The following is a 26,925-nucleotide window of genomic DNA, read 5'->3' as shown; positions in this document are numbered from 1 at the left end:
GCAACTATCCTCCTTTACATTACCTTCATTCTTGATATAAACATGAATAAAAAGAAAGTTCCACCAGAACATGAGCAACGAAGCTCCATATAAAAAAATTATGTTTTATTCTTAGTTTATACTTTTTTTTACATCCATTCCTTGAATTGGTTGATCAAACCGTTGGTAGAACCATCGTGGGCAGAAATCTTGTCAGAGTTGTCCAATTCCTTACCGATGACCTTAGCCAAGACCTTACCCAATTCAACACCCCATTGGTCGAAGGAGTTGATGTTCCAGATGGCACCTTCAGTGAAGGTAACGTGTTCGTAGTAAGCAATCAAAGAACCCAAAGCAGCTGGGGTGATCTTTTGAGCCAAGATGGAAGTAGTTGGTCTGTTACCAGAGAAGATCTTGTGTGGGACCAAACCACCAGTAGCACCTTCGGACTTAACTTGAGCTTCATCCTTACCGACCATCAAAGCTTCGGATTGAGCAAAGAAGTTGGAAGCCAACATCCTTTGGTGTAGGTTACCTTCAACTGGGTTGTGGGATTGAGCAGCCAAGATGAAATCAGATGGGATCAACTTGGTACCTTGGTGGACCAATTGGAAGAAGGAGTGTTGAGCGTTAGTGGCTGGCTCACCGAACAAAATAGAACCGGTAGAGTAGGTAGAGAAAACGTTACCTCTGGTGACGGACTTACCGTTGGATTCCATAGACAATTGTTGCAAGTAAGCTGGGAATCTGTGCAAGTATTGGTCGAATGGAGCAACCAAGTGGGTTTGAGCACCGAAGAAGTTGTTGTACCAGACAGACAATAGACCACCCAACAATGGAATGTTGTCTTCCAATGGGGTTTCGGTGAAGTGCTTGTCAACAGCTTCAGCACCCTTCAAGAAAGCATCGAAGTTGTCGAAACCAATGTACAAAGCAACGGACAAACCGATAGCGGACCAGACGGAGTAACGACCACCGACCCAGTTTTCGAAACCGAACATGTTCTTGGTGTCGATACCGAACTTAGCAACTTCAGTTTCGTTAGTAGACAAAGCAGCGAAATGCTTAGCGACGTTAGAGGTGTCGTTACCAGACTTAGACAAGAACCAGTTCTTGGCAGTGGTAGCGTTGGTGATGGTTTCAGCGGTGGTGAAAGTCTTAGAAGCGACCAAGAACAAGGTAGTTTCTGGGTCAACGATCTTCAAGACTTCAGCAATGTGAGTACCGTCAATGTTGGAGACGAAGTGGACCTTCAAGACATCAGCGTAGTGCTTCAAGGCTTCGGTAACCATAACTGGACCCAAATCGGAACCACCGATACCGATGTTAACAACGTCAGTGATTCTCTTACCGGTGTAACCCTTCCATTCACCAGAACGGACTTGTTCACTGAATTCCTTCATGTGTTGTAGGACAGCGTCGACCTCTGGGGCGACGTTGACACCGTCAACCTTCATCTCCTTGTTGGCTCTGTTTCTTAGGGCAACGTGGTAGACGGCACGGTCTTCAGTGAAGTTGATGTGCTCACCAGCGAACATAGCATCTCTCAAACCAGTAACGTTAGCTTCCTTGGCCAATTCGATCAAGGCAGCCAAGATTTCGTCGTTAACCAAGTTCTTGGAGAAGTCGAACATGATGTTAGAGCCATCGTAGTTAGTGAAGGTCTTAGACAACTTGCTGAAACGAGCAGAGTCCTTTTGGAATTCTTCCTTGACGTTCAAGGACTTACCTTGAGCATCGTACAATTTTTGCAACTTAGCCCAGGCTGGCAATTCAGTGGCCAACTTGAAGTTGGAGTAAGTGTTTGAGGAAGCCATTGTTTCAATTGGATATATAAGGTGATAAATGTTTTAAATTCTATAAAACCTTGGTTATCTTTTAAGTGAAAGAAAAGAATTGAAAGAATAAATATAAATGAAAAGAGATAATAAGAAATATCTAAAGGTAAGTGAAAAAAAAAAGGAAGAAAGCAAGAAAGGAAGAAGATAGAGAGAGAGTGAGAGAGTGATAAAGGGCAGTAAAATAGGAAGTTTAAAGATCGTCTATTAATATAGTTTTATCCTTAGGAAAATTTTTTTAAATTTCATTCTGATATTTTATTTCTTTCCACCAAGGTCAAACAACAATTCATATGGTGATAGGTATGTATAAACCAAATCAGAAGAAAAAATAAGGAGGGAAATAAAATAAAAATAGGGAGATAGTGAGAAAAAGAAGTAGAAGTATTGAAATGTAAAATAGAAAAGGGACTTTCCTACACCAACACTTAATTGTCTTCCCATTTCCATCTCTCACTCTCTCATTGTTTTGACGTAATTCGAAAAATATATCTAGTTTCTTCTTCTTCTACGTAGAAAATACCTTAATTCTTTTGTAAGATGCAATTAGTGGGAGGGGAGATAAAAAAAAATCATACTAAAAATGCCACGAGACTGCGTTTGGGTGTGGCAGTGGGCGTAGTGGTAGAAAGAGAGAATAGAAGAGTAGAGAGTAGTATTCAGCAGTAGAACTAAGAAGTACTAAGAAGTACGAGAAGAAGATGCGTTGGACCTGAAAAAAAGATGTGTATATAATTCTTTCAGGCATTGAGAGATTAACGACTTACCATAGTAATATAGTAACAAAAAGATGAAGCTACTAAAGAAAAAAAAAAGGAGAGCAGGGTTCTTTGATCTTCTAAGTTAGAATATTGGACACAAACGTTAAAAAAAGGTACACACATGCTCAAAACATATACGTAGTCCCCACATACCCAAATCCAATTCTATATCATAGAAATAAATCAAAACAAAAAAAAGATAAAATAATGATTTAAAATAACTAGATCACAAAAAAAAAAGGGATTTTCAATTGGGAAAATAGGAGTTTTTTTTTTTATATTTCACCCTTTTTTTTTTAATTTTCAGTTAGTATTCTTACATAAACTTATGCCAATTGAATATATAGGGGTTTTTATAAACGTACTCTATCAGGGGTTTTGGGATATTAGTTGCTAACCCATCTCTTTGATCTTCTCGAATAGCTCTCTTAGATACTTTTCTGCTTTCAGGTTAGTACTACTACCAAAGCCACCAAGTCTGATAGCACTACTGCTCTTAAGGAGAGAGTCGGTACTGTTGTTATGGAGAGAATCAGGTGGTGTAAATGTTAAGATATCTGCCGCAGCTTGTTTGGCAATGTCAATCCGCTCTTGTTCTTCAAGCTCCGCGTTGTAGTTACGTAGCTCGTGCACTAAGTTGTTCTGTAATTTCTTCAGCTCACCAAGGTTCTCTTCGAACCCCTGTGGGAACATACTTGTTGCAAACTTTAAGTCACGTGAAAACCTTTTGATCTGATCCAAGTTTGCGACTTCCTGCCATAGTCTCTCCTGGCTGTCCACGTTTGGCGGCACTACGAGTTTGTAACTTTCGCGATCGTGCAGGAGCTGTGACTGTTTCTGTTCTTCCTCGGTTTCTGGGTACGTTGACGCTCTAAGCAGCCTGGAGTTTGGCGATCGCTGCCATGTCGATAATGTATCCTCTCGTTGCAGAAGGTTGGCGCCTAGGAGGTCGTTGTTATTATTCATATTGGTATTACCATTGTTAACGTTAGTGATATTATTAGAGTTGGAGTTGTTACCACCACCAAGTGTCGGAAGCATCTGGTTGCTCGTCCTTATTAAACTACTTCTACCCGAATATCGACCCAAATTAGGCCGCGAGCTATTATCAGTTTTACTATCATCTATCCCACTTCGCAGCCTTATACTCTGTAAATGCTGAGATATCTTAGATTGTGGCAGAGTCCTTGGGACCATAAACATCAATGAATTATCCTGATTATTGGCTTCTTCCAAGTCCAGGAAATCTTGCTCTAGCTCGGTATCTTGCTCTGATTCGGGTTCTGGATCACCAAACTCTTCGTCTATCAAAAATGATGGCATCTGAGTAGCCTCTGATTGCCGACGTACAGAGCTGACCTTCTCAAGCTTATCTAACTCATCATAATCATCCATTCCCCCCATCTACTATCTGGTTTATATATATTTTCAGTTTTTTGTTCAAGTCTCCAATCGGATATGCTGGTCTTATTAATATTCAAATGTACTCAAATCTATAAAAAATAAGGAAATGAAGCCGGCTTCACTTTGTGCTTGCCTTCTCTTATTGTTTTTTAATATCTTTCTTAAAGAAGTAAATCACAGTCATCGGCCGTCTTATAATTTTATATATATATATTTTTTCATCATCACTACAGGGCCGAGAGCATAATACAAAGAAAGGAAAAAACATTTATGAATATAAGCAGTATAAAAAACTATTCATTGCAACAACAGATTGTACTATAGACAACTGAGAAGTGAATACTAATAAGGAGATGAAGGAGAAACAATGGCATAGGAAATTATGGATGAAGCAGGACTTTCCTGATACGTACACAGATAAAGACTTCTTCAAGTTTTTAGATGAGTTAAACGCCAGCAAGTATAACAATGCGAATAAGCAGTCTGTGGACAGACAGAAGATACGAAAAGATTTCCTGGGATTCTATCATCTGGTGCTGAACACCTCCTTTGTATATTTGATTTTTTGTTACTTATATTACTATGAGTATGACCCGCTTCCACCGAGTATTGTGATGACCGCAATTATCACTGGGTGTATCCTCTATAAAAGCCAAGAGAAGAACAATTTAATAACGTTGAAATCGGCGATATTAATTACATTCACTATGCTCATACTTTCCCCGGTGATTAAATCGCTATCGAGGAGTTCAGCGTCGGACTCCATCTGGACGTTGTCCTTCTGGCTCTCCGTTTCTTATTTATACGTCAACTCGTCTTCAAAGAAACACGGCAACATCCCAACTAACCTGTCTACTAATATACTACTGGCTAACGTGGCAGTACTGGCGTCCCGTCTCTCAACAACTACGCAGGTATTCTGCTTCATGTTGCTCTGCGTCGAGGTCAACATTATCTTACCAACATTGGTTTCACCGCATAATATTGTATACTCGCTAACATCTCATATCGTGGTCTATACGTTTGTAACAACTACTCTGGGCATAAACTACATGATTTCAACACTGATCATCGCAACAGCATTCCAAGTATTATTCCCCAAATGGTTCATATATTGGAAACTACACTACCACCGTTATGATAACTCCCTGCTGTCAGTATGGGATCCAGCAAAACCAATCCTGGACAGATAGCTATCTATTCCACAGTCAAAGGGTTACTTAAAAACAGTGATACTGATCATCATATATTGATTTTGGTTTTGTTTTGATTGCAGATCATGTGATCTGCGCTCATTACCCTCCCATATTTTGGTCTCCATTACCCTCCTCGATTTTGGGATTCCCATTTTTATCGTTTCTAGTTTTTTTTCTCACCCTTTGTTCAGAAAGAGAGGAAGACTAAATCGGAGTGGATTTGTTTAATATTTTTTTTTTTTGGCATAGTGGAATCCCGTTCCTGGGCTCCCCCACCACCACTCAAGAATAAATTGATTCAGTCGTTGTGGGTGTGATAATTAATTTTAGACTTGTTGTACTTAGAAATGTACAACTTATATCCTCAATTTCTATTTGGAGTATATTTCTTGTTGTTCGTGCCTTTTACGATAATTTTTTTTTCTTTCTTTGATTTTTAGCTTTTTTTTTTTTTTTTGAGTATAAAAAGAGAAGCAAAAATCATTTTCAGGAAGCCGGGATTCCTGTTTTCCCATTTTTTCTTCTTTCACATCTCCCATTCAAATTTTTTTTTTGATCTTTTAGTTAAGCTTCCCGAATTATACTGTTAAAGGGTAATCCAGAAGTACAAAGAAAGAATACCCCGTACAAAGTATCTACTGAAATAGAGATACTAGGAATAGAAGAATAGAAACGCTTATAAAAGTTTTTTTTTAACCGCGCACCTTTTTCCCAAAATAATTTTGACGTCATTTTACATTTTTCACTGCGCTACTAACCTCCGCTGCACTTGAACAGTAGGTGATAACTCTACTTCACACTAACTCAAAGGAAAAAAAGGACGTCTCGCGACCCAAACCCTTAAAATAACTTCAAAAGCTGCCCAAAAAAATTAAACAGTGTGAGACGTCTCGCGACTGCCTTGTATTTCAACTTATATTCTACACGTGACTATTTGAATATAGTCAGAGAAAATAGACTTAAGATAAGCAAGTAAGGTAGAAGTAAGAAAGAAAAAGCTTATAATTACTAAAAGAATTCTTACAAATGGTATGTTATTTTATTATTTCTTCCGTTTTCATTGGATTACCGCTAACCTAATTGACTTCCTAACTCCACATTAAATTTCTTTTCTTTCTTTTAATTTTAATTTTAATTTTTTTTTTTTTTTTTTTTTTAATTCTTGAATAATAAAAGGAAATATAACTTGATTTGAACCAATAATAATAACAATAATAATTATAATAATAATAATAAATTTAACTGATTATTAAAGTCATATATCCTACTCAATTCATTTAATTTAAAACTAAGAACTGGATTTTTTTATTTCTAATTGGCGTTTATTCTTTTATATTTTTTTATTGAAAAGGGTAAATTGAATAAAAAACAATAACAAAAAAATATACATGATACAATGCATAATTTACTGTAAATAATACTAATACTGAAAGATTAACAATACTAAAGTAATAATAAAGAAAGAAAGAAAAAATAAATATTAAATTTTAAAGAAACAAAAAAAATAAAAAATAAAAAAAAAACCAAAAAGAATAATTATAAAGGAAAATTATAAAATTTTATATTATAGACAAGGCAAAGAACAAGAATTTATTTGTTTTTAAATGATAGGATTATGAACTTTTTTGGAATATCACAAAGACCTATAAAAGAGAAGGATGATAATAATACAAAGGATACACCTAAAGATTTACCAAGAACTTTACCTGAAGGAAAATGGAGTCAACTGAATGATGGCGATAGAAGGAAAACGATACATTATTACCCGGCAACAGCTACGACGAATAAAGATGATACTAACATGCTTAAAAATCTTATATTAAAACAGGAAGAATCATCAAACATAAGCTCTGCGAATACCACAACTAATTTTTATGCAATCTCACAATTCATTCTACAGACATATTTCAGAGCCGGAATAAACGACTTGGCATCCCTGAAACTGGTGGATTTGATTGTGGATCAGACATACCCTGACTCTTTAACGCTTAGGAAACTGAACGAGTCAACTTCAATACAACCATACCAATACTTCAATACAGTTACTCGAAATCAAGATATATCAAGGTGTCCTATCTTCGCATTGTCAATTTACTTCGTGATAAGATGGAGCCATCCAAACCCGCCAATCACCATCCACAACTATCATTTAATATCGTTACTTGATTCGAATTTTATAGACCCCAGTGCTATGCCATCAACAGATGTTATTGCACAACAAGAACAACAACAGCAACGACAATCTGGTAATAAACTTCTCAGATCAGATATATTCGAACCAACAAACGACATGACAGCCTTGGTTTTCCCTTGGTTACCTTCGCTCAAACAAGATATGTTGCTTATTGATAGAACTAATTACAAACTATTTTCTTTGTGCGAATTATTTGAATTCATGGGTAAAGTAGTCATACAGGATTTAAGATATTTAAGCCAGCACAGTATGTTGTTACCGAATATAGTTGAGTTCATGAATAAATTCATCCCTGAGTTATTCGAAAACGAACAGTTTAAAGCTGATACAGAAGTCTCGGCCTATAACAATATAGATGCCAATGATGGTATGAAAGCCAAAAACTATGACCCAGATATGGAAGCACTATCAAATGCCATTGGAGACGGAAATAGCGAAGCTAATAGGAAATTGCTTGAAAAATTGATGGAAAATCAATTTGCTTCTTTATCTAAAAAACTAACGACTGAAAACATAAGACTCAGTCAAGAGATAACCCAGCTGAAAACCGATTTGACATCTGTTACTACAATGTGTCAGCAGATTTTACAACTTCAACGACAAATGGTGAGTGGCTCCTCTTCCACCCGTGCTGAAGGTAATACTAAGCTAGGCACCAATATAGAAAATGCGACGGGCTCCTTGTACGAGCGTGCAGGTCTAAATTCTCAAACTTTGAATAATTTTGTTCAATCAGTGGATGAATCCCTTCAACACCAAAAATCGGACTACCTTCAGTTAGCTCCAATTGGCACATTTAATTCTAATGGAAGCTCTTATCAAAATAACATTGATAATAACCAGAAGAGGAAATTACCTTTCCCTAATGCTAACCATGGAAGTGGAGTAACGAATGCAAGTAACGTTCCAATGAATGTTGGTACCGGAGGGGGCGCAAGTCCATTTTCACCATCAATGAATTTACAGCCAGATTCACCATATTCTAAGAGATACAGACTGGAGGAGAAACTTACTCCCTCTCAAAGTGCGCTAGATTCTTTATTGTCAAAATCTGTGCCCAGTCCAAGGGTCAACTCAATTGGCCTAACAGGAACAAATATAGTGGGATCTCCAGCTAGTAACAGAAATAACTCTATAGATAAGAAGTTTTTCATGAACCCTCCCCAGTATCAGTCGCCAGGCGGTAATAATATTGCTAGTATCAATGATGGTAGTTTCTCACGAATCCTGAACGATTTACCAGCGTATAAAAGTCCGCCCAAAGAAGATAACCTTGGTACGAATAACCCAGATACCCCAACTGGTACAACTGCAAAGCTCCCAATTTTACCTGTAGATACAACTATTGCCCACCGTAGGCAGCAAGGGGCTCTCAAAAAGTTATCAGAAAGACCGACATTACCTGTGACTGAATCTACTACTAGCTTACCACCTTCTCCTGATGTGAACTCTTCTATTGGGATTACACAAGATATATCATCCCATCCTATCGATGAGGATAAACAAGTCGATATACCAAAGAATGATGACGAGGCTGTTGATATTACTGTAGATGATGCTCAGAATTCTGGTAATCTTTCTGATGATGATGATGATGAGGGAGCCAATAGCAGTACTGGTGTCATGAGTTCAGAGAAATCTAAGAAATCTGAACAACCAAAGAGATCAGGAAAATCTGGTAAATCAAGAGAGCATCTACCGCCAATCAAGTATAAGCTTTCGAGAGATAACAAAACTATATGGGATTTGTATGCAGAGTGGTACATAGGATTGAATGGTCAACCCTCCATAAGGAAGTTAATCGAGGATTACGGTTACCGTAGATGGAAGGTGAGTGATGATTCACACTTCTTTCCAACGAGAAGGGTTATCATTGAGTACATTGAAACGGAATGTGATCGTGGTATCCGAATGGGAAGGTTTACGAAACCCGGCCAACCTCGTGAGAACATCAGAAAAATAATTGTCGGCGACCTAGAGCGATTCAGAATTAACAATGCTCTAACGTTAAACTCGCTTTCAGTATATTTCAGAAAATTGATCAAAGAAAACAAAGAGATATGTATATTTGAAAATTTCGACAACTGGCAAGTGAGAGCAATGACAGAGGAAGAGAAAATCCACTATTGCAAGCGCCATCACGGACCTTCAGAAAAGACGCAAGTGGTAGAAGTCAAAGAACTTCCAACTTCCCAAAGACCTAATATGATAGCTAACCAGACTTTCAATAACCCTCTTGAAAACCCAACTACAATGAAACCAAAAGTTTCGGAACCAAGCTCACCAACAAACAATTCAGTCTCTAGTGATGATAATAACGACAGTAATGATACACCTAATGAGGAAGAAGATACAGGTAATTGATAGATTAAAAAAAGTTTTCTTCTTTTTTTCTTTTTTTCTTTTTTTTTTTTTTTTTTTTGTTATACCTATACTATTTTTTTTTAATTCAAATAATATATTATTCTAAATTCTCTTATTCTTAATCTATTACTATCAACAGTAACATATAAGGCTTCTTCATATGCTTCTTTTTAATTTTTTGATGTAATGTAAATCATTTTTGCGTTATCGTTTATTGCTAATTTGGCCGATATCAATTACAATTTTGTTTACCTCAGCACAGAAACCCCCGCACAGATCTATGTTGTCCTTCTATTTGTTTTTTTTTGTCCCTATTTTTCCGTCTACTGCCGAAGGGGAAGGGCACCGATGGAGGACGGCCGCATTCATTATGGGATATCCATAATTATGGGATATCCATATATAAGATGTGGGTTATTGGTTTGATATGTCTATTGTACTGGACTAAGAACAGTGTAGCACAGATTATACATGATAGGGCCAGATAAGTTTTTGATACCGAGTGGGTTATCGGTGGAACAGGCGTTGAAGTTACTGTATTCTATAGCTCGAGATCAGTATAAGAACCTGAGGTTGGAGTTGGATCGATGTTTGGAAACACGTAATAAGAACGAATTACCTAGGGTGCATAAAGCGTTAGACAGTCTTTTGGCTTATGTGAATGACGGTTTGAAGCGGATCGAGAAGAGTTTTAAGATTAATGAGGGGGCTGCTGCGAGTGGGATGAATTCTCCTGTCAAGAGGAGTTTAGAAGACTTCCAACTGCTTGGGTATGACATTAGAATAGCTAGGAGAGATGCGCAAAAGGTTATCAACGATGTAACAAAGGAGGATAGTGGGAGGTCGCTAACGAAGCTTTGGAGACGTAATAGTCGGAGGTTCAAGACCGAGGAGCTTGAGGATGCAGCTGCTATTAAGGAGGCCGAGAAGATTATGATGACTAGGGCTAAGATCGAGGAGGATCGGAAGGAGCAAGAGCAAATGAAGGAGTTTGAGCTCGAGCAGCAGAGAAAACGATTAATGGAGTTGAGAGTGAGGCAGCAGGTTGATCTAGAAGTAGCAGGGAAGCTAGAGGAAGAAGAACTAAAGAGGAAAGAGTTAGAGCAATTAGAGAGGGAAAGAGAAGAGATCGCCGCTAGAGAAAAGGCTCTTCGGGATCAAGAGATAGCAAGACAGGAGGAACTTGAGAGGCAAGCCAGAGAGAGGGAAAGAGAGCTCAGAGAACAGGAGAGATTAAGGCGGGAAGTCCAGCGACAGATAGAAATTCATAAAGAACAAGAAAGGAAAGAGAGAGAAATACTAGAATCAAAGATTAGAGCAGAAAAGGAGCAACAACTTCAAAGGGAGAAGGAAAAGCTTAAAGAAATGGCTGAAAAAGAAAGACTCAGGGTTCAAGCTATAAAGGAAAAGGAAAGAGAAAATGCGAAGAACAATCTTAAAACTACTAATAAAAAGCCTCTCCCTCAAATCAATACTGCAACAGATAAGCCTGTTGAGAAACCCATTGAAAGATTAGAACGATCAGGCGCCAGGAGATCGGTTGATATTGGTTCTGCTAATAGAGAGCCGGAACATTATCGATCTAAATCTCCTGTGTATCTAGATGGGATTGGGAAGGCTGCACAAACTGCTTGGTCTCAATTTCAACCTGAGGGAAAGGAAAGGAAAAAGCTAGTAAGGTCTGCTTCCAGTATGGCTAAAAAAGTGAATTCCTCTGCTCCTAAAGTACATACAATTACGCCATCAAGAAAAAAATATGAATATAAGAAGCCGGTCATCAACAGAGCTCATATAATAGGGCCTCGAAAAGCCCAGATAACCCCCACAAATAGCTCCAGAGATGAGTTTGCTAAAGCGATAAGAAGATCAAAGTCCCAAAGTGTACCTTCCTCCCCCATTTTAGCAGACCAGCCGATTAGGAAGTCTAATGGTACAAATACGAACAGTACTAAAAAACAGCCTAAGGAGAAGGCTAGTACGCCAACTTATGCCGACGAAAGAATTCAACATGTTATGGATACATTACAAGGTGTAGATCAAAGTGCATGCGAACATATCTTAGATGACATATTGATCGTCGATGAGAAGGTCTACTGGGATGATATTGCAGGTCTACGTACTGCTAAGAATTCACTAAAAGAAGCAGTTGTATACCCATTTTTAAGACCTGATCTCTTCAAAGGCCTGAGGGAACCCATCAGAGGAATGCTTCTATTTGGACCACCTGGTACAGGTAAAACTTTAATAGCAAAAGCTGTTGCTACAGAATCTAACTCTGTTTTCTTCAGTATTAGCGCTTCCTCGTTACTGTCTAAATATCTAGGAGAATCCGAAAAGCTTGTAAGGGCTTTATTTTATCTAGCTAAGAGACTGGCACCATCTATCATATTTATTGACGAGATCGATTCACTTTTAACTGCAAGGTCCGACAATGAAAATGAATCTTCAAGAAGAATTAAGACTGAAGTTTTGATACAATGGTCAGCTCTTTCTAATGCTATTGCACAGAATGATCACTCCGATGGCGTGTCAGATAATCGAGTGTTGGTTCTCGCAGCTACCAATCTTCCTTGGGCCATCGATGAAGCTGCAAGGAGGAGATTCTCAAGAAGGGTATATATCCCACTTCCAGATTACGAAACAAGACTTTTGCATATCACTAAGCTATTATCTAGGCAGCCCAATAATTTATCGATTCCTGATTATGAGGAGATTGCAAAACTAACTGAAGGTTACTCAGGATCTGACCTAACGGGACTTGCAAAGGAAGCAGCTATGGAACCAATTAGAGAGATAGGAGATAACTTGATGGATGTTGATAACGAAAAGATAAGAGGTGTGACTTTCAATGATTTCAAGAATGCATTACTAACTATGAAAAAGAGTGTTTCGCCCCAGTCATTAAAACAATTCGAAGAATGGGCTATCGAATATGGTAGCACGGGAGTTTAGCAAATCCGTCTCAGACAGATAATTCTATCACATCCTCACGGCATTCTACTGCTGCAATCAAATTGTAGTTTTCTCAATTTTAATTTTTTAATCCCTAATTATTTCCTATAACTTATCTTTTAAAAGGTAATGAACTTCATATTTATAATATCTAATATTTAAAAGTTATTAATTAATCACAAATTTAATCATTTTCATTATATTATTGAAAAATAGGTGTTTTGATCCTCGCGTATAAAATATAATTGTGCTAAAATTGGTAAACACTCGCTACAGCTATTGATAACAAACTGCCAAAACATATCAATCAGAATAATACTCTATTTATGTTATTGATTCCCTTCTTAACCAGGGATAAATCACCATTAAAATCATGGGTTGAGCTCATAAGTTATGGTTTAAAAAAGAACAAATGGTGGCAGCTCACATTTGGATTCGCTGGAAGCATTATAGGATATATTTTATTTCCCACTATCAAGGACTTTATTATAGGAAAGCGAATACAGGGATCTGTTTCTAATCGAGACGACAAATATACAACTGGATTAGTTAATAAAGGTAATTATTGTTATGTTAACTCGGCATTACAAGCTCTCTCATCCTCAGAGAATATGTCAAGATATCTGAATGTAATGTACGGGGTCATCAATGAAGAGTCACTGCAGGAGAATTCCATACCAAGCTATGACTTAAGATTGCATGTTGCTCTTTATAAGCTGCTCAGATGCCTTCAAAGTCTGATAAATACACCAAATACAACTACTACAACGGAGGTAACAAGAACCATGGAAAATATATATCAATCTAGATTATCCTCATCACAAAATGATGCTCATGAATTTTTACAGATATTATTGGAAAGGTTGGATACTGAGTTACAATATTGCTCTATATTGGAATCAAAGGGGTTACCATATAAAGGAACAGTTTCCGAGGAATTTACATGTACTCGGTGTCGAGGGATATCCAAGGCAAAAAGTACTACATTTACAATATTCGAAGCACACTTACCACAAAAACAATTCATTACACTTGAAGAATTGCTACTAAATAATTCAAGTGATGTTATTACAGATTATTCGTGCCTAGTATGTAATGCTAGAGCAATCATCAGTCTTGAAGAAAGTTATGAATTTAAAGGAACCTCAGAGACATTAAAGCAAGAAATGTTAGAGCTGAAATCACGCTTAACAAGTATTAAAATTAATGATGATATTTCACCACAACTTGAGGCATTCTTCCAAACTTATTCGAGATATGGTTATAATCGGGATGCCATGAAAACCACCATATTCAAGAGGACTACATTTGTCAGTTCCCCATCAACACTCATCATCCATCTCTCGAGATCAACCTATAATGGAATGGTTTACTCCAGGAACAATTGCAAAGTGAAATATCCAGAGACCTTAATTGCCAATGGACAAGGTGACCTCAAGGTCAATTATCAGCTAAAAAGTGTTGTTAAACACACAGGAAATCATTACAGCGGACATTATCAATGCTACAGACGTAAACCTATATTAAAACGTGATAGGACCACTAAAAAGGTAGTAAACACGACAACTATGATTGGTGCGGGCACTATGACTATAGGCAATAATAATCTACGTAAACTGAAATCCATTACGGAATTCCCATTTTGGTTCCTTTCCGATGCTACTACAAGGGAAAAGAGACTAGCTGATGTGTTGGACGAGGAGAAGTCTGCATACCTCCTAATTTATGAAAAGCTATAAAAATAATATAAGTATCACTATCTAGAGCTAAATTTTTATTTTTTTCCTTATCTATATATATATATATATATATATATGCCGTTTAGACAGAGTCGATCTCCATAATCGCATCCGTGTCTGTTTCTGTATCATCAATTATCATGTCAACATCGTTATTATTAGGTATCTCCCATTGATACCACAGCTTGCTTCTATACCATGTCAGCCACTTGGAATACAACAATTCATCTCTATCAAACCATACAATTACCTGCATTGCATCGCTCCTTAGTTGGTCCATAATCTGTGTAATAACCCACTGCGTCTCACCGTATGTCGAAGTCTCATCACCTTTATTCAATTTCTCTGCTTTCTTGTGATCCACAACCTGTATCTTCTGAGAACTATCGTTCAAAGACAACTTCTCCAAATCCTCTATCAACTTGGTCCGTTTATATCGATCAATCGCATATAAATCTGGGGAGTGTGGGCGTTTCTTAGTCTCATTCCTAACCTTATAAACCATATACGTATTGTTTCCTTCCTATGCCTGTTTTTGTTAAAGGTGTAGTAGTAGTAGTAGTAGTAGTAGTAGTAGTAGTTGTTGTTGTTGTAGTTGTAGTAATTGGTAATAGTAGCTGTAGTAATAGCTGTAGTTGTACTATCTTATAACCTACCCAATAACAAAGCTAAAGCTAAACTCATCACTGTATAAAAAGCTCATCACTTTAGAAGCTCATCGCAACTATTTCAATATTTTTTTCCAAACCATTAAAACGCCGTAGAGGACCCATTCTGGTAAAAAATATTAAAAATAGCTCTTTTTAAAGGCTAAAAGACAACCTTCTTAAAGTTTTCTGTTATTGAAGTTTAACCTGATATAGTCGGTTGTTAGCTACTGCAGTGGGTACTAGTCAGTATAGAACTAGTATTGGAGGATTGTTGTTAGAATTTGAATTTCCATTTAGAGGGAAAGAAGTAAAATTGGAAGATCAATATTAAGGGGTGTGGGTTAACAAAAAGTGTAGGAGATGAGAGCTAAAGAAGATAAAATGAACCATCTTTTCACGCCGCCTATGAATAATCCTAGATTTGATCCTTCGCAGGCGATAAAGGAGTCATATAAAGTACACTCTGCGTCAGGTAGTATTGCGTCTACGAATTCAAATTCGAGTGGGTCTCAGGAGTCTGGCGATAACGATGAGAATAGGGACAGCAAAGAGCTCTTGACCCAGGAGGAGATTGATGAGATAAACAGTTTGGAGAAGTTACCTAGTGAGTTATCTGCTATGATAGATGCGTTTATCGATGATCTGAAGCAGCCGAAATACGAGAGACCATTATCTGTGGCACAGCTCTCTAGCCTGTTCCAGGCGTTTTATATAAGATTTGACAAACAGAGTTTTCATTTCTTACAAACTAACAAGATGAGCTCTTCTAGTAGTAGTATCTCTACATTTTTCAACGCAAGGGAGACATTGACTAGTGGTATCGGAGGTCTATTTTCCAGGAGTAGAAGTAGTAGTGCTAGTACGAATGTTTCCGTTAGGAGGAACCGCAGGTCGTCCTCCATACTGAGTAATGATTCAAACGTCAATAACTGTACTCAGATGCTCTCCCCTGAAGAGATCCAACGTCAGTTGAAGCTAGATGAGATAATAAACTTGAAAATTGAGAAATACAAGGATTTATGTGAGGGAGAGCTCTTCCGGAGGATATTGCAAGTCGGAACCTCGGTACCAGCCCCATACTTGCATGCAAATGGTAAAATGTCACCCACTAAGAGACCACAAACCGAGTCATTCAATATAACGAACCTTTTCAGAAATAGTCCTGAATTCGGTGAGTATGATAAACTACTAGATGAAAAAATCAACTGCCTTTACCAGTTTTCCGAGAGAGGGCTCATTGATCTCGTTGATTTTCTAGATATCCCTGAAACAAATAAGAATTTTGACACCGCAGACACTAAAGCAGAAATACAGATTATACTCGGCAGTTTTACTCGTACAGCTATTGCTCCTTTTGAAAAGAGCCAGTATCTTCTGAAGATGTATGAAGTAATGGAACACTCTAAAAAAATGTCAAATGATGATTTCCTGTCATTGTTGATATATTACGTGATCAAATGTCCCGTAGTGCACATTTTTCTCAATATGGAGTTTGTGAGGTTGTTCAGGATCAAGAAAAAACTGGTAAATAATGAACTGTTCTCCATAACAAACCTTGAGGCGGCATTATTATTTGTAGATGGCCTAACGATGAACGATTTCCCAACAGAAATACAGGAAAAGATAACTGAACGCGAAAGTGAAATATTTAAAATACCATTAAGTAGAAAAGTTACATTGCCCGATTTAGGTCGGCATGGATTGGAGATGGCTGATGATATCCCAGAACTTCCAAAGAGAATGGAGGTAACTAGAGCAGGCTCTTACGAAGGTTTCCGGAGTGTGTTCGACTCGTCGTTAAAAAATATAATTGAGCGTATTAAAACATATCCTACACCATCTGAAAATGATATTATAGTTAAAAATGAAACAACAAATATTACTGATAAGATAGTTAATGATAAAAAACCTGAAATTAGAACACAAGCTTCTATTGATAACTTAATAGATCCTAACAATTGGAAACGTTATAGAGAGAAAAACTTCGACGATCTAACTATTGCAGAGCTCAAAGACGTTTTTGACATATACAAAAACCTGGTAAAAGACAGTTAATCTACATTTTATTTTTTTGGCATTTCTTCTAAAAGTAGTAATTATTGGTTTCGCTTCCCTCTTTCACAGTTTTATTTATACCCAGTTGGTTTTATTTATATTTTTATTTGTTTGTACGCATTTAAATGTTACCGCCGTTACGCAGAAAATAGAACATATTTCTCTCTTTACATATTAGTAGTTTTTAATTGTTTGATTTACCAAACATTTGATTTGTTTTCTTTGGTTCTATGAGTCTATACAATTAATATACAGAAAGTGTCGTAAATATTGTAACATATAATAATATGAGACATAATCTTATCATAACGATGCTGTCATTAGACAGTAGCAAGGAACTTGAACATTTCATACAGCTTTTCAATTGCCAACGAGGTTTCACTTTTTTCTTCATATAGGTCCTTTGGGAAATACGATTTTGAATGAAGTTGAGAATTCAATTTTTGTAACACAATCCGACAATAGGATAGGGATTTACTTTTATTTTGTAAGTAATTTACTGCGATACGCTTTGTTCCGTCATCCTTCTTTTTTGATTGCAATATATCCATCAACAATGTATTCCCATTATCTTGGTCTTTGGCAAAATTCAAGCCATGAATAATAGGAAAGGATAGCTTACCTTCAGATATGTCATCTGCATAACCTTTGTTCTCCATCATATGCTCATCAGCAAGATTCAGGAAGTCATCTCTGATTTGATATATTATCCCCAAGAGGTTACCTAATGGCACTAAGGTAGTTTTATTTCTCCATTTTGGGCTCAATTTTTCCATTATCCTTAATGTCAGACGGAAAAGTCCACCAGTTTTGTTCATTACCATGTTGAAATACATATCCTCGGTTGGAATGAACTCTTGCAGGTGATCTCTCCAATAAATATCTAGTCCCTGGCCCCTATGTAAGTTTTGTAGCTCCTCATTGAATATAGCCATAAGGCTGCTCGTAATCGCCTCATCTGTTGACAGTTTTCTTAGGAGGTTCATTGCTTCAAAGTACATGTAATTTGCGGTGTTAATTGTCATTGGTATGTTATATACCATATGAGCTGCCACCACACCGCGTCGCAGTTGTGAGTTATCTTCAATATCATCTATCAATAAGCTAGAATTATGCAAAATTTCAATGATCTCAGTCACAGAACGCAAAGTGGTATCTTCCAACTCGTAGAAGCTGTTGAAAAGAAATATTAGCTGTGTTCTAAAATTCTTACCAGGAATTGATGCTATATGGTTGTAAGGTTGACGTATAGCTAGCTCGTCTGCGCTCGACCATTGTGGAGGTGATTCAATTAATTGTTGGATTCCTTCCATAATCCAACAACAATACCCTGTAATGGAGCTTTATACTATATCTTATTTACCTTCTTTGGATGAAATTTGTGATGTTTTTACATATGTTAGGCCTTACATATGTCAAATATCAATCATGTGCTTTTAAACTACGCCTTATAAAAGAATTTTTTTTGCCAGCTTATATTAATGCAATAAAAGACTATATTGAATTTTAATATATAAAAGGGTCTGATCTATAAATATGTAAATTAATATGAAAGTACGGTTGATAATCTAACTGAGTACAATTGAAATGAATCGAAGTTGGTCTTGGACTAAATGGATTTAATAATAATAATAAAAAAGGGACCGATGGTAGTTGAAATGAAAAAAGAGATGCAATTTGAATATATCTTATGACTGTTTTAATAACTCTTTAAAATTTGTTGAAAAGAGGTATTGCCTTCTGTACAGGATCATCTTTGTCCAGGCCTTCATTCATAAGATCACCAGGTGATCTCCTCTTGTATTTAGTAGGCCAAACCAATGTTGGATCAGTATATGGTGAATGTTCTCGTTCAAGTAGTGCATGTATGATCGTAATATCTGATGATCTGAGCATTGTCTGTTGATATGGAGGGCATTTGATATTCTGTCTGCTTAGGATAACCATAATATCAGTCAAGTCAATATCGTAGAGAGCGCAAATCTTTTCGATTCTTTCAGAACTACTAGTTTCTTTAGCGACATTTTGCAGCTCTTCTAATGGTACCATTTTTTTATCCAAAATAGCTGGCCTATTAACCAATCCGGATTTAATGCTATCAAGTTCTGAGGCAAACTGGTTCATAGAGTTTAGAATTCTGGAATAGGATACCATGTCATCTGGAAGTTTCACGCTCTCTATGCTCTTGGGGCCCATGTGCTGTTGTGCGGTTAGTCCTCTGTAGTATAACTCGTACTGAAACTTACAAACGGAACGTAAAGATTCAAGATTCTTTTTAATAAAGTCACTTGCATTTGTCCAATCGTCAGGGTTCTTGGTTTTGCTGAGACCATGCATAATTGGGGGCTCATTATAGAGAGATGAGTTAAATTTCGGTCTCTCTAGCTGTCTCTGTTTAACAACACAACGATTCTCGTATAGTTTGAATGCACCATTACCATTCGTGCGTGGTCTAGCTCTTGACTCTACCTTTCTTACAACTCTCTTTTTCACTACTTTTCCAGCAGAATCCTTTCCAGCAGAACCTCTCCCAGCAGAACCTTTTATATCATCAACTTTCCTGTTATTTCCCTTATATTTCATACCATCATCCTTAGCAATAGAAGAATTACGTCCTGTATCATTACACTCAGAGTCTTTTACTTTACCACCAGAATTTTTGGCCACAGAAGTCTTATGAACTGGTTTATTAATCGAACTGTCAGGCTGTACAGTCTCAGAAACGGGCTCCAACCCTATTACCTTGCTCTGATCACCTTTCCGTCCAGCCCTTAGTGATTCCTGGTAGTTGACCCTTTTCCTCTTCCTTAACTCCATATTCCTTTGGTATAATATTCGACTAACGTATTCTTCTTTCTTAGGCTTAATAAATAAATTAAGTCATGCTAGTTTGAAAAACCATAACTTCCAAATATCGATAAGATATAAATGATTTTGCGATGAGCTCATCGATTTTTTTTTTTTTTTTTTTTTTTTTTTTGGCCCAGTTGAATTTTTTTTTTTTCATTTAATGGAACATTAACACAGAAATTCCCGTACAAATTGAGAGAACTTCATATAGTGGGATCACAATTTCAATCAAAATATAACATATCATTTAACATCACGACTATGCCCCATATAATATCATATATTTATATGTGATATTATTTTTATAATCAGTTGAAGGTAACAGGCCTTCGAGTTATTCAATTCGATGTATTATGCTCTAGATAGGTACAAAGTTATTGTGCAGTAGTGTTGATGCGATGTCCTTGACACGCTTCCCAGGTGCTGATGTTGATTGGTGCCCTTGTTCTGGACACCTGATCAATAAATGAACATGGGAAATTCCGCGGATACTTTGTAAGCTTCGGTAGTTAATGAACCAGCCGTAGTCGTCCGTCTTAGGATCGAGGTAAGTTTGCAAGTTGCGCTTTATGAACTGCTCTATCTTGTCATGCATGTCCTGTCTTATTTCTGCGTTATCATCATCGCTAGAATATAGCGGCAGGTTAATCTTAGACCAGATTAGTAAATGACACACATCTTCCTCGAAATCATACGGGAAATCGTTCAAACTCAGCTTATATAGCTCTGTACTTGAAAAACTCTTCTGTAACCTCGCATCGTCACTGATCTGGTTTATCTCGCCAAGCTCCGTAACGCTCCACCCTAACTGCCCCAATATATAATCTCCAATCTCGACATTCTGCTCCGCTAATATCCGTTTGTGTTCGTGGTACCTGGCGGTCTCCTCAGGTGCCCTCTTTAACCGCTGCAACTCCCCGGAAGCAATTATATCCTTGATCTCTGCCCAACTGATAGTCATTTTTTATAGTATGCTCAGTATTTTACAGAAATTCAGCCCAAGTAATATAACTACTAGTTATAGTTATAGTTTGACTACCTCAGGGGTTTCTTTCTATGTAATTGAATGTGTTTCTAGATAACTTTTTTTTCTATATAATCAAAATATCGCCCTTTAAGCATTTTAAGCTTTAATTTAATGGAAGAACGCTTTGATTTAATGAAGAACGCTATATAAAGGCTAAATAGGGTATTGTATTACCTGAGTTACTTTGGAAAGTTCTCTACCTAAGAAAAGGGTTATGACTGTGCCGGTGATATCGCTGAAACCGAGTTATAACTCAGTGATTCGGGGTTGTCCCGGGATAGCTGACACGTTGCCCAGGATAGAATGTCAGTTGAGGATTCGGACCAATAATGGGCTGGAGATCAGGATTGCTAAGATTGAGATAGTGCTGAAGAGTGTTGAGTCGATATTTTCCCAGAGCCATGTGAGTTATGCGTTTACACCTCTTAGCAAGACAAAGGGCAAGAGTAAGAAGAATGAATCGGTGGTGGTGCACTATAAAAAATCGTTGTATATAACAAATGATCCCCACCGAGAGAAGAATGGTAAGCGGGTATCAAGGCCCTTGGTTGGTGTTGATCTCCCGCTTACCATAGCGCTTCCCGCTGACATAAATGAGACCAACTACAATTCGAGGTTTGGTAGTTGTATTACGTACTTAGAATGCAATCTCTATTATTTCGACATAGAGAAAAATGGTGCCTCTTTAGACGGCGTCACACCGGAAGTTAAGAGTTTCAGCTCCCCTGTGAATGTTGAGCGGTATTCAAATCTACCATTAAAGAGATTGTTCCCTAAAATTGATAAAAAAGTCTACTCCTCAGACAAGAAACTTGTTGCACTCGTGCAAGTAGAAAACCCTTGCATCACTACAGATGATCTTTTGCAGGTCAATATTAAACTTAGCCAAACTGCATTGGGTAGTTCTTCTGAAACTGATAGTGCGTTGTTTAAGAAGAAGCCAAAGTTGAAAGGGATTACTTTTGAGATGAAGGAGGTCTTCCAATGCCAAAATGAGAATTTTGAATCAAAAGAATATGTGCTGGACACAGAGACTAAACAGTATAACGAACCGATTACGAAAAATGGCATAAAGGTATCCAACAGCATCCATATATGTACAAAAGATGTACTCTTCAAAGAATTTGAGAATATCATGCAAGAGCCGGAGCTAATGTTTCAGCTTCCTTCGAAACCTTCAGAAAATAGGCCAAAACGAGAAATAGCAACGAAGTTACTACAGAGTAGGTCGGATATAGTTCCATTCAGATATCATAGTTCTGTCACGACACATGGTAAGCTTTTCTCCATCGGACATACATTCGATATCAAACTCCGGATTAGTAGCGGGAAAGACTTCGAAGTTACTATCCCAATAACCATTACTCAGTGGCTCAAGTCTCAGATTAAATATGTACAGCAAGCTATCTTACAGGAAAGGGAAACTGCTGTATTCGCAAAACGGTTTTATGAAAACTATGGTGGACTACGAAAGAACTCTAGTGGTACAATAGAATATCCATCATTACCTCCTATTATATACGAAAAGAAGGATCCTGACTTTGGAAAGAAATTTAAAACCATTCAGTATACTTCTACAAGTGGTAAATCACACATGAAGAGCCTCCCTGTCATCGAGTAAAAGTTACTTAACTACAACTGATGAAATGATACTATACTGTCTCATATCTATTATACTCCACTTACTTTCAAACATTAGACAAGGATATAATATATAAGATTAAATTTGATAGATACACTATATTACGAATCGCCCACTTAATATCTTATTTAATACTATTGTTTAAAATTAGGACTATTTTATTAGTGACACCTTATTTTACTGAACTTTTTGGTCAGTCAATACGGAATGTGCAACAAGGGCAGTAGATGGTGATAAAGGGTAATCACTTGAACATATTATATTAGAAGCTTCACCTAGTTAGTGACATTATTAAGTAACTGGTTTACCGTTGAAAGCACTAATACTATAAGATTGAGGTAATACGGGAAGAATATGGAGAACGAAAGCATTGCGCCAGTGAACCATTACGGGACGGATAACAGCACCCGGGAGTTTCCACCTCAGCTCTATGAGGAAGTACCACTATTCGACAACAACACAACATCACAAGAGAAGGAAACATTAGAAAATGTTGCTGATGTATATTCTATAATTATTGCATTGGATCACATCGAGAAGGCGTATCTTCGAGATTCAATCAGCAGCAACCATTACACACAGTCGGTCAACAAACTGCTGGCACAGTACCGAACGTACATGAATATGGAAGATGTAGCTAAACATGTAGTTGATCTGCATGATTTTAAGGAGAAATACAATATTACAGCATCCAATGCCATTACTCGACTAGAGAGGGGTATTCCGGTCACGGTTGAGCATGCCATTGACGATGACAGTACCACAGATGAAGGAACTACCGCCGGAGACCAGAACAATAACAGCAGCAGAGGTAAGTACAATGCTAAAAATGTCGCTGAGGCCACAGGTAATTTTATAACGGTTATGGATGCGTTGAAGCTTAATTATAGGGCCAAGGACCAGTTACATCCATTGATGGCAGAGCTATTGCTCAGTATAAACCGAGTCACAAACCAAGACTTCGATAACAGGTCGAAACTAATAGAATGGATCGTGAAAATAAATAAGATGAAGGCAGATGAGGCTTTAGACGAACATGAGACTCGTGAACTGCTCTTCGAGCTAGATCAAGCATACAAAAGCTTCTACACACTTCTAGAGTAATAAAATGACATGATGTAAGCCATCGTACGTGATATAACTACAATACATATCGTTATAGCACTGCATCAACCAAGTTAATACTACTACTATATACATTTTACTATCATTAATATATAATGTTACCCTGAATAAGATGAAATTGATTGGAAAAAAAAAAAATCATGAACCTTGAATATGTCGAGAGAAATGAAGGAATTTATAGTGAGAGAAAGTTACTTTGACATACTTGATTACCAATACACAAGTCAATAACCCAAAAACCAAACTCACTTTAATAAATTTAAGGCATACTCTGTTCTTTAAATTATTGATTGTCTTAGGAATAATTTCAGTGTTTTTTTTAAAAGACTTGTATTGCAACAACAAAACGACTGTGAGCTGAAGAACAAGTAAAATCAAAAATACGTTTGTAAGTAAAGAGGGAAAAGAATAATTACTTCAAAAATGATATCTCTCCTTAGACAAGTAACAGTGGCTGCGCCACGCCTGGCACTGAAAAGTCAAGTGATTAGAGCTGGTCCAACTTTTATGAAGATGCATAGACAGCTAAGTACACAATCGCACCTTTTGCAAAAGGGTAAGAAAGATGAGAAACCGGCATCTATTTTGACAGATGATATGTTGTTCAAAGCTGGTCTTGATGTGGAGGATGGTAAGAATGCTAAGGCTGAAGAGGAAGAGGGCTCTCAGGAAGAAGGTAATGCACAACAGCAGCAGAATAAGAAGAGAAAGAAGAGGATGACATCTGCGGATAAAAAGAAGGAGAAGTATGCCAATTGGTTTTACATATTTACCTTTTCGTCAATGGCTGGTTTAGGTCTCTATATGTGTAGAGATTGGGAGGAAAATGAGGATGAAGCGATGAAGAAGGACATTGACAACGGTTACACTCCGGATTTGATGTACAAAAGATTCAGAGCTAGATTTAATTCTATTTTCACATATTTCCAGGAACCACCTTTCCCTGATCTATTACCTCCACCACCTCCAGCTCCTTACCAAAGACCGTTGACCTTAGTTATTACCTTAGAGGATTTCTTGGTTCACTCCGAATGGGATCAGAAGCATGGTTGGAGAACTGCCAAGAGACCTGGTGCTGATTATTTCTTGGGTTACTTGTCTCAATACTATGAAGTTGTTTTGTTTTCTTCAAACTACATGATGTACTCGGAGAAAATTGCTGAGAAGATGGATCCAATTCATGCTTTCATCTCTTATAATTTGTTCAAGGAGCACTGTGTATACAAGGACGGTGTTCATATTAAGGATTTGTCGAAGTTGAACAGAGACTTGAAGAAAGTTATGATCATTGACACTGATGAGAATAGCTACAAACTGCAACCTGAAAATGCTATCCCAATGGAACCATGGGATGGTAAAGCTGATGATAAATTGTTGAGATTAATCCCATTCCTTGAATACATGGCTACCCAACAGGTTGACGATGTCAGACCTATCTTGAACAGTTATCACGATAAGAAGAACTTGCCAGAAGAATTCCAATTAAGGGTTGAGAAATTGAAGAGAAAGTTCGAGGAAGACCAAAAGAAGAAGTCTGACGGTAACTGGGTTTTGAAATTGCTAGGTGTTGCGCCTGTGGTTAACGCTATCGGTGGTGGCAGCAAGTTCCCCTTGGATATGATTAGAGAAGAAGGTGAGAAGAACTACGTCAGATTCATGAAGTTAATTGAAGAAGAAAAGGAGAAGATGCGTATTCAGCAGGAACAAATGGGTGGTCAAACATTCACTTTGAAGGACTACGTTGAAGGTAACATTCCAACTCCTGAAGAACAGATGAAGATGCAAATTGAAAAACAAAAGGAGATAGATGCTCTATTTGAAGAGAAGAAAAAGAACCAAAACTAAGATTAAGAAAAACCTAACCCATTTTTGTTTTTGTTCTTTGTCTTTTTCCTTCTACGTTTAACGAATGTACATAAGAAAAAAAAAGAAAGAAATTATACATGGAAGTCAATTGCATTTTTTTAAGTATCTTTAATAAATGAATCACTAACTTTTTTTTTTATTTCTGTTCACCAAGAAAAAGAAATAAAAAAACAAATCTTGTATGTATGTAATTATGTTATAATAAGAAATAATTTTCAATAAAAAAAAACAGAGTAACATATTCATATTCGCATATGTTACCTTATGACGACTAAGCAATAGTTAGTTCCGTGGTTAAAACGTGATGTAGTTTTGGTAACTTACCAACCGAACTACTCGGCTGATAGTAAAAATAACGTCATTCCTTTATTTTTTTTTTGACATATGTCCATCGGACCCGACGGGTCATCTTTATCTTATCTTATAATTATAGATCTGTATGCATATAGCTGTCAAGCCCAAAAAAAAAAAAAAAAAAAAAAAGAGGGTGTTTCAATATGCAAGTAGCGTATAAATCCCATCCCCTCACTTTTCGATCCAGATCTAGAGCGTTGTTACGAGATCTCTAGGGCGAGCTTATAGCAGGTGCCCAGTACCTGTTTTTGTCTTTCTTTCGCACGAGATCTAGAAAGAGAGGCAAGGAAAAAAGCGGGGTTCCTTTCTATAAAGAAATCATCAACACACGTCATTCAGAAATAAGAAAATGAAAAAGAGAGGGGCGGGGTCTAAAATCCGTTAGAAATTACGTGTAACGTTATATTCGTAGAAGAGGATCAGTATAACGAATAAAGTTAGATAATTCTTTTTTAGATTTTTAATTTTTTTTTGTTTTGATGCAAAAGATATGATTACTAATGTGTCTATATATTATTACTAAGGATTAAAGGTGTTTTTTTTTCTTTTCCGGGAAAAAAAAGGTGTCACTCTTTAATTATCCGCCTTCGTTTCCGGATCGTTACAGCCGCATATTATGTTACTAATGTATATTCAACGGTCGAATGGAGTTAAGGTAAATAGGGGTGGGTCAGGGCCAACAAAGTATGTATTATTGTCTCCCTGTGTTTCTCTGTGTGTGTTATGTTCCGTCTGTCTTGTCTGCATATTTGTCACTATGGGGCAAAGGGCAATAATGGGATGGGTTCCGTTTCTTTGTTCTGTTTTTCTCTGTACTAAGGCATAAGGTAAAAAAGAGGGGCGGGTGGCTAAAAAAATAATCTCCTTTGTTCTATAAGTATCGAAATCTCTTGTTTCGCTTTTGCTCCCCTTACCACCGTGTATACGTC

At 37.1% G+C, this 26,925-nt stretch overlaps 14 protein-coding genes across 14 annotated transcripts; 8 read left to right on the top strand and 6 right to left on the bottom strand.

The window, feature by feature from the left end:
• Positions 1 to 128: 128 nt before the first annotated feature.
• Positions 129 to 1,796, bottom strand: PGI1 (glucose-6-phosphate isomerase; the record flags this gene model as incomplete). Its single annotated transcript, XM_071054025.1, has 1 exon — positions 129 to 1,796. The coding sequence occupies one exon, from the start codon at positions 1,794 to 1,796 to the stop codon at positions 129 to 131; it is 1,668 nt and encodes a 555-aa protein (XP_070910437.1).
• Positions 1,797 to 2,971: 1,175 nt separating this feature from the next.
• RNJ42_03860 (uncharacterized protein) lies at positions 2,972 to 3,982 on the bottom strand (the record flags this gene model as incomplete). Its single annotated transcript, XM_071054024.1, has 1 exon — positions 2,972 to 3,982. One exon carries the CDS (start codon positions 3,980 to 3,982, stop codon positions 2,972 to 2,974), a length of 1,011 nt encoding a protein of 336 aa, XP_070910436.1.
• Positions 3,983 to 4,335: 353 nt separating this feature from the next.
• Positions 4,336 to 5,175, top strand: GPI2 (phosphatidylinositol N-acetylglucosaminyltransferase; the record flags this gene model as incomplete). The annotated part of the gene is made up of 1 exon (XM_071054023.1): positions 4,336 to 5,175. The coding sequence occupies one exon, from the start codon at positions 4,336 to 4,338 to the stop codon at positions 5,173 to 5,175; it is 840 nt and encodes a 279-aa protein (XP_070910435.1).
• Positions 5,176 to 6,793: 1,618 nt separating this feature from the next.
• GCR1 (transcription regulator GCR1) lies at positions 6,794 to 9,736 on the top strand (the record flags this gene model as incomplete). Its single annotated transcript, XM_071054022.1, has 1 exon — positions 6,794 to 9,736. One exon carries the CDS (start codon positions 6,794 to 6,796, stop codon positions 9,734 to 9,736), a length of 2,943 nt encoding a protein of 980 aa, XP_070910434.1.
• A 471-nt stretch (positions 9,737 to 10,207) lies between these two features.
• Positions 10,208 to 12,688, top strand: YTA6 (putative AAA family ATPase YTA6; the record flags this gene model as incomplete). The annotated part of the gene is made up of 1 exon (XM_071054021.1): positions 10,208 to 12,688. The coding sequence occupies one exon, from the start codon at positions 10,208 to 10,210 to the stop codon at positions 12,686 to 12,688; it is 2,481 nt and encodes an 826-aa protein (XP_070910433.1).
• Positions 12,689 to 13,014: 326 nt separating this feature from the next.
• On the top strand, positions 13,015 to 14,427 carry UBP16 (putative ubiquitin-specific protease UBP16; the record flags this gene model as incomplete). The annotated part of the gene is made up of 1 exon (XM_071054020.1): positions 13,015 to 14,427. One exon carries the CDS (start codon positions 13,015 to 13,017, stop codon positions 14,425 to 14,427), a length of 1,413 nt encoding a protein of 470 aa, XP_070910432.1.
• An 82-nt stretch (positions 14,428 to 14,509) lies between these two features.
• RNJ42_03855 (uncharacterized protein) lies at positions 14,510 to 14,932 on the bottom strand (the record flags this gene model as incomplete). The annotated part of the gene is made up of 1 exon (XM_071054019.1): positions 14,510 to 14,932. The coding sequence occupies one exon, from the start codon at positions 14,930 to 14,932 to the stop codon at positions 14,510 to 14,512; it is 423 nt and encodes a 140-aa protein (XP_070910431.1).
• Positions 14,933 to 15,437: 505 nt separating this feature from the next.
• On the top strand, positions 15,438 to 17,132 carry MUK1 (guanine nucleotide exchange factor MUK1; the record flags this gene model as incomplete). The annotated part of the gene is made up of 1 exon (XM_071054018.1): positions 15,438 to 17,132. One exon carries the CDS (start codon positions 15,438 to 15,440, stop codon positions 17,130 to 17,132), a length of 1,695 nt encoding a protein of 564 aa, XP_070910430.1.
• A 320-nt stretch (positions 17,133 to 17,452) lies between these two features.
• On the bottom strand, positions 17,453 to 18,445 carry BTS1 (farnesyltranstransferase; the record flags this gene model as incomplete). The annotated part of the gene is made up of 1 exon (XM_071054017.1): positions 17,453 to 18,445. One exon carries the CDS (start codon positions 18,443 to 18,445, stop codon positions 17,453 to 17,455), a length of 993 nt encoding a protein of 330 aa, XP_070910429.1.
• Positions 18,446 to 18,842: 397 nt separating this feature from the next.
• On the bottom strand, positions 18,843 to 19,949 carry RNJ42_03852 (uncharacterized protein; the record flags this gene model as incomplete). The annotated part of the gene is made up of 1 exon (XM_071054016.1): positions 18,843 to 19,949. The coding sequence occupies one exon, from the start codon at positions 19,947 to 19,949 to the stop codon at positions 18,843 to 18,845; it is 1,107 nt and encodes a 368-aa protein (XP_070910428.1).
• A 391-nt stretch (positions 19,950 to 20,340) lies between these two features.
• On the bottom strand, positions 20,341 to 20,943 carry HTC1 (Htc1p; the record flags this gene model as incomplete). The annotated part of the gene is made up of 1 exon (XM_071054015.1): positions 20,341 to 20,943. The coding sequence occupies one exon, from the start codon at positions 20,941 to 20,943 to the stop codon at positions 20,341 to 20,343; it is 603 nt and encodes a 200-aa protein (XP_070910427.1).
• A 280-nt stretch (positions 20,944 to 21,223) lies between these two features.
• RGL1 (Rgl1p) lies at positions 21,224 to 22,630 on the top strand (the record flags this gene model as incomplete). Its single annotated transcript, XM_071054014.1, has 1 exon — positions 21,224 to 22,630. One exon carries the CDS (start codon positions 21,224 to 21,226, stop codon positions 22,628 to 22,630), a length of 1,407 nt encoding a protein of 468 aa, XP_070910426.1.
• A 375-nt stretch (positions 22,631 to 23,005) lies between these two features.
• Positions 23,006 to 23,755, top strand: VPS28 (ESCRT-I subunit protein VPS28; the record flags this gene model as incomplete). Its single annotated transcript, XM_071054013.1, has 1 exon — positions 23,006 to 23,755. One exon carries the CDS (start codon positions 23,006 to 23,008, stop codon positions 23,753 to 23,755), a length of 750 nt encoding a protein of 249 aa, XP_070910425.1.
• Positions 23,756 to 24,199: 444 nt separating this feature from the next.
• Positions 24,200 to 25,621, top strand: TIM50 (protein translocase subunit TIM50; the record flags this gene model as incomplete). The annotated part of the gene is made up of 1 exon (XM_071054012.1): positions 24,200 to 25,621. One exon carries the CDS (start codon positions 24,200 to 24,202, stop codon positions 25,619 to 25,621), a length of 1,422 nt encoding a protein of 473 aa, XP_070910424.1.
• Between the last annotated feature and the right edge of the window lie 1,304 nt (positions 25,622 to 26,925).

This window comes from Nakaseomyces bracarensis (genome assembly GCF_045282275.1).
Source record: "Nakaseomyces bracarensis strain CBM3 chromosome Unknown Scaff12_0, whole genome shotgun sequence".
Lineage (NCBI taxonomy): Eukaryota > Fungi > Ascomycota > Saccharomycetes > Saccharomycetales > Saccharomycetaceae > Nakaseomyces > Nakaseomyces bracarensis.
This window is presented reverse-complemented; position numbering and strand designations above follow the sequence as displayed.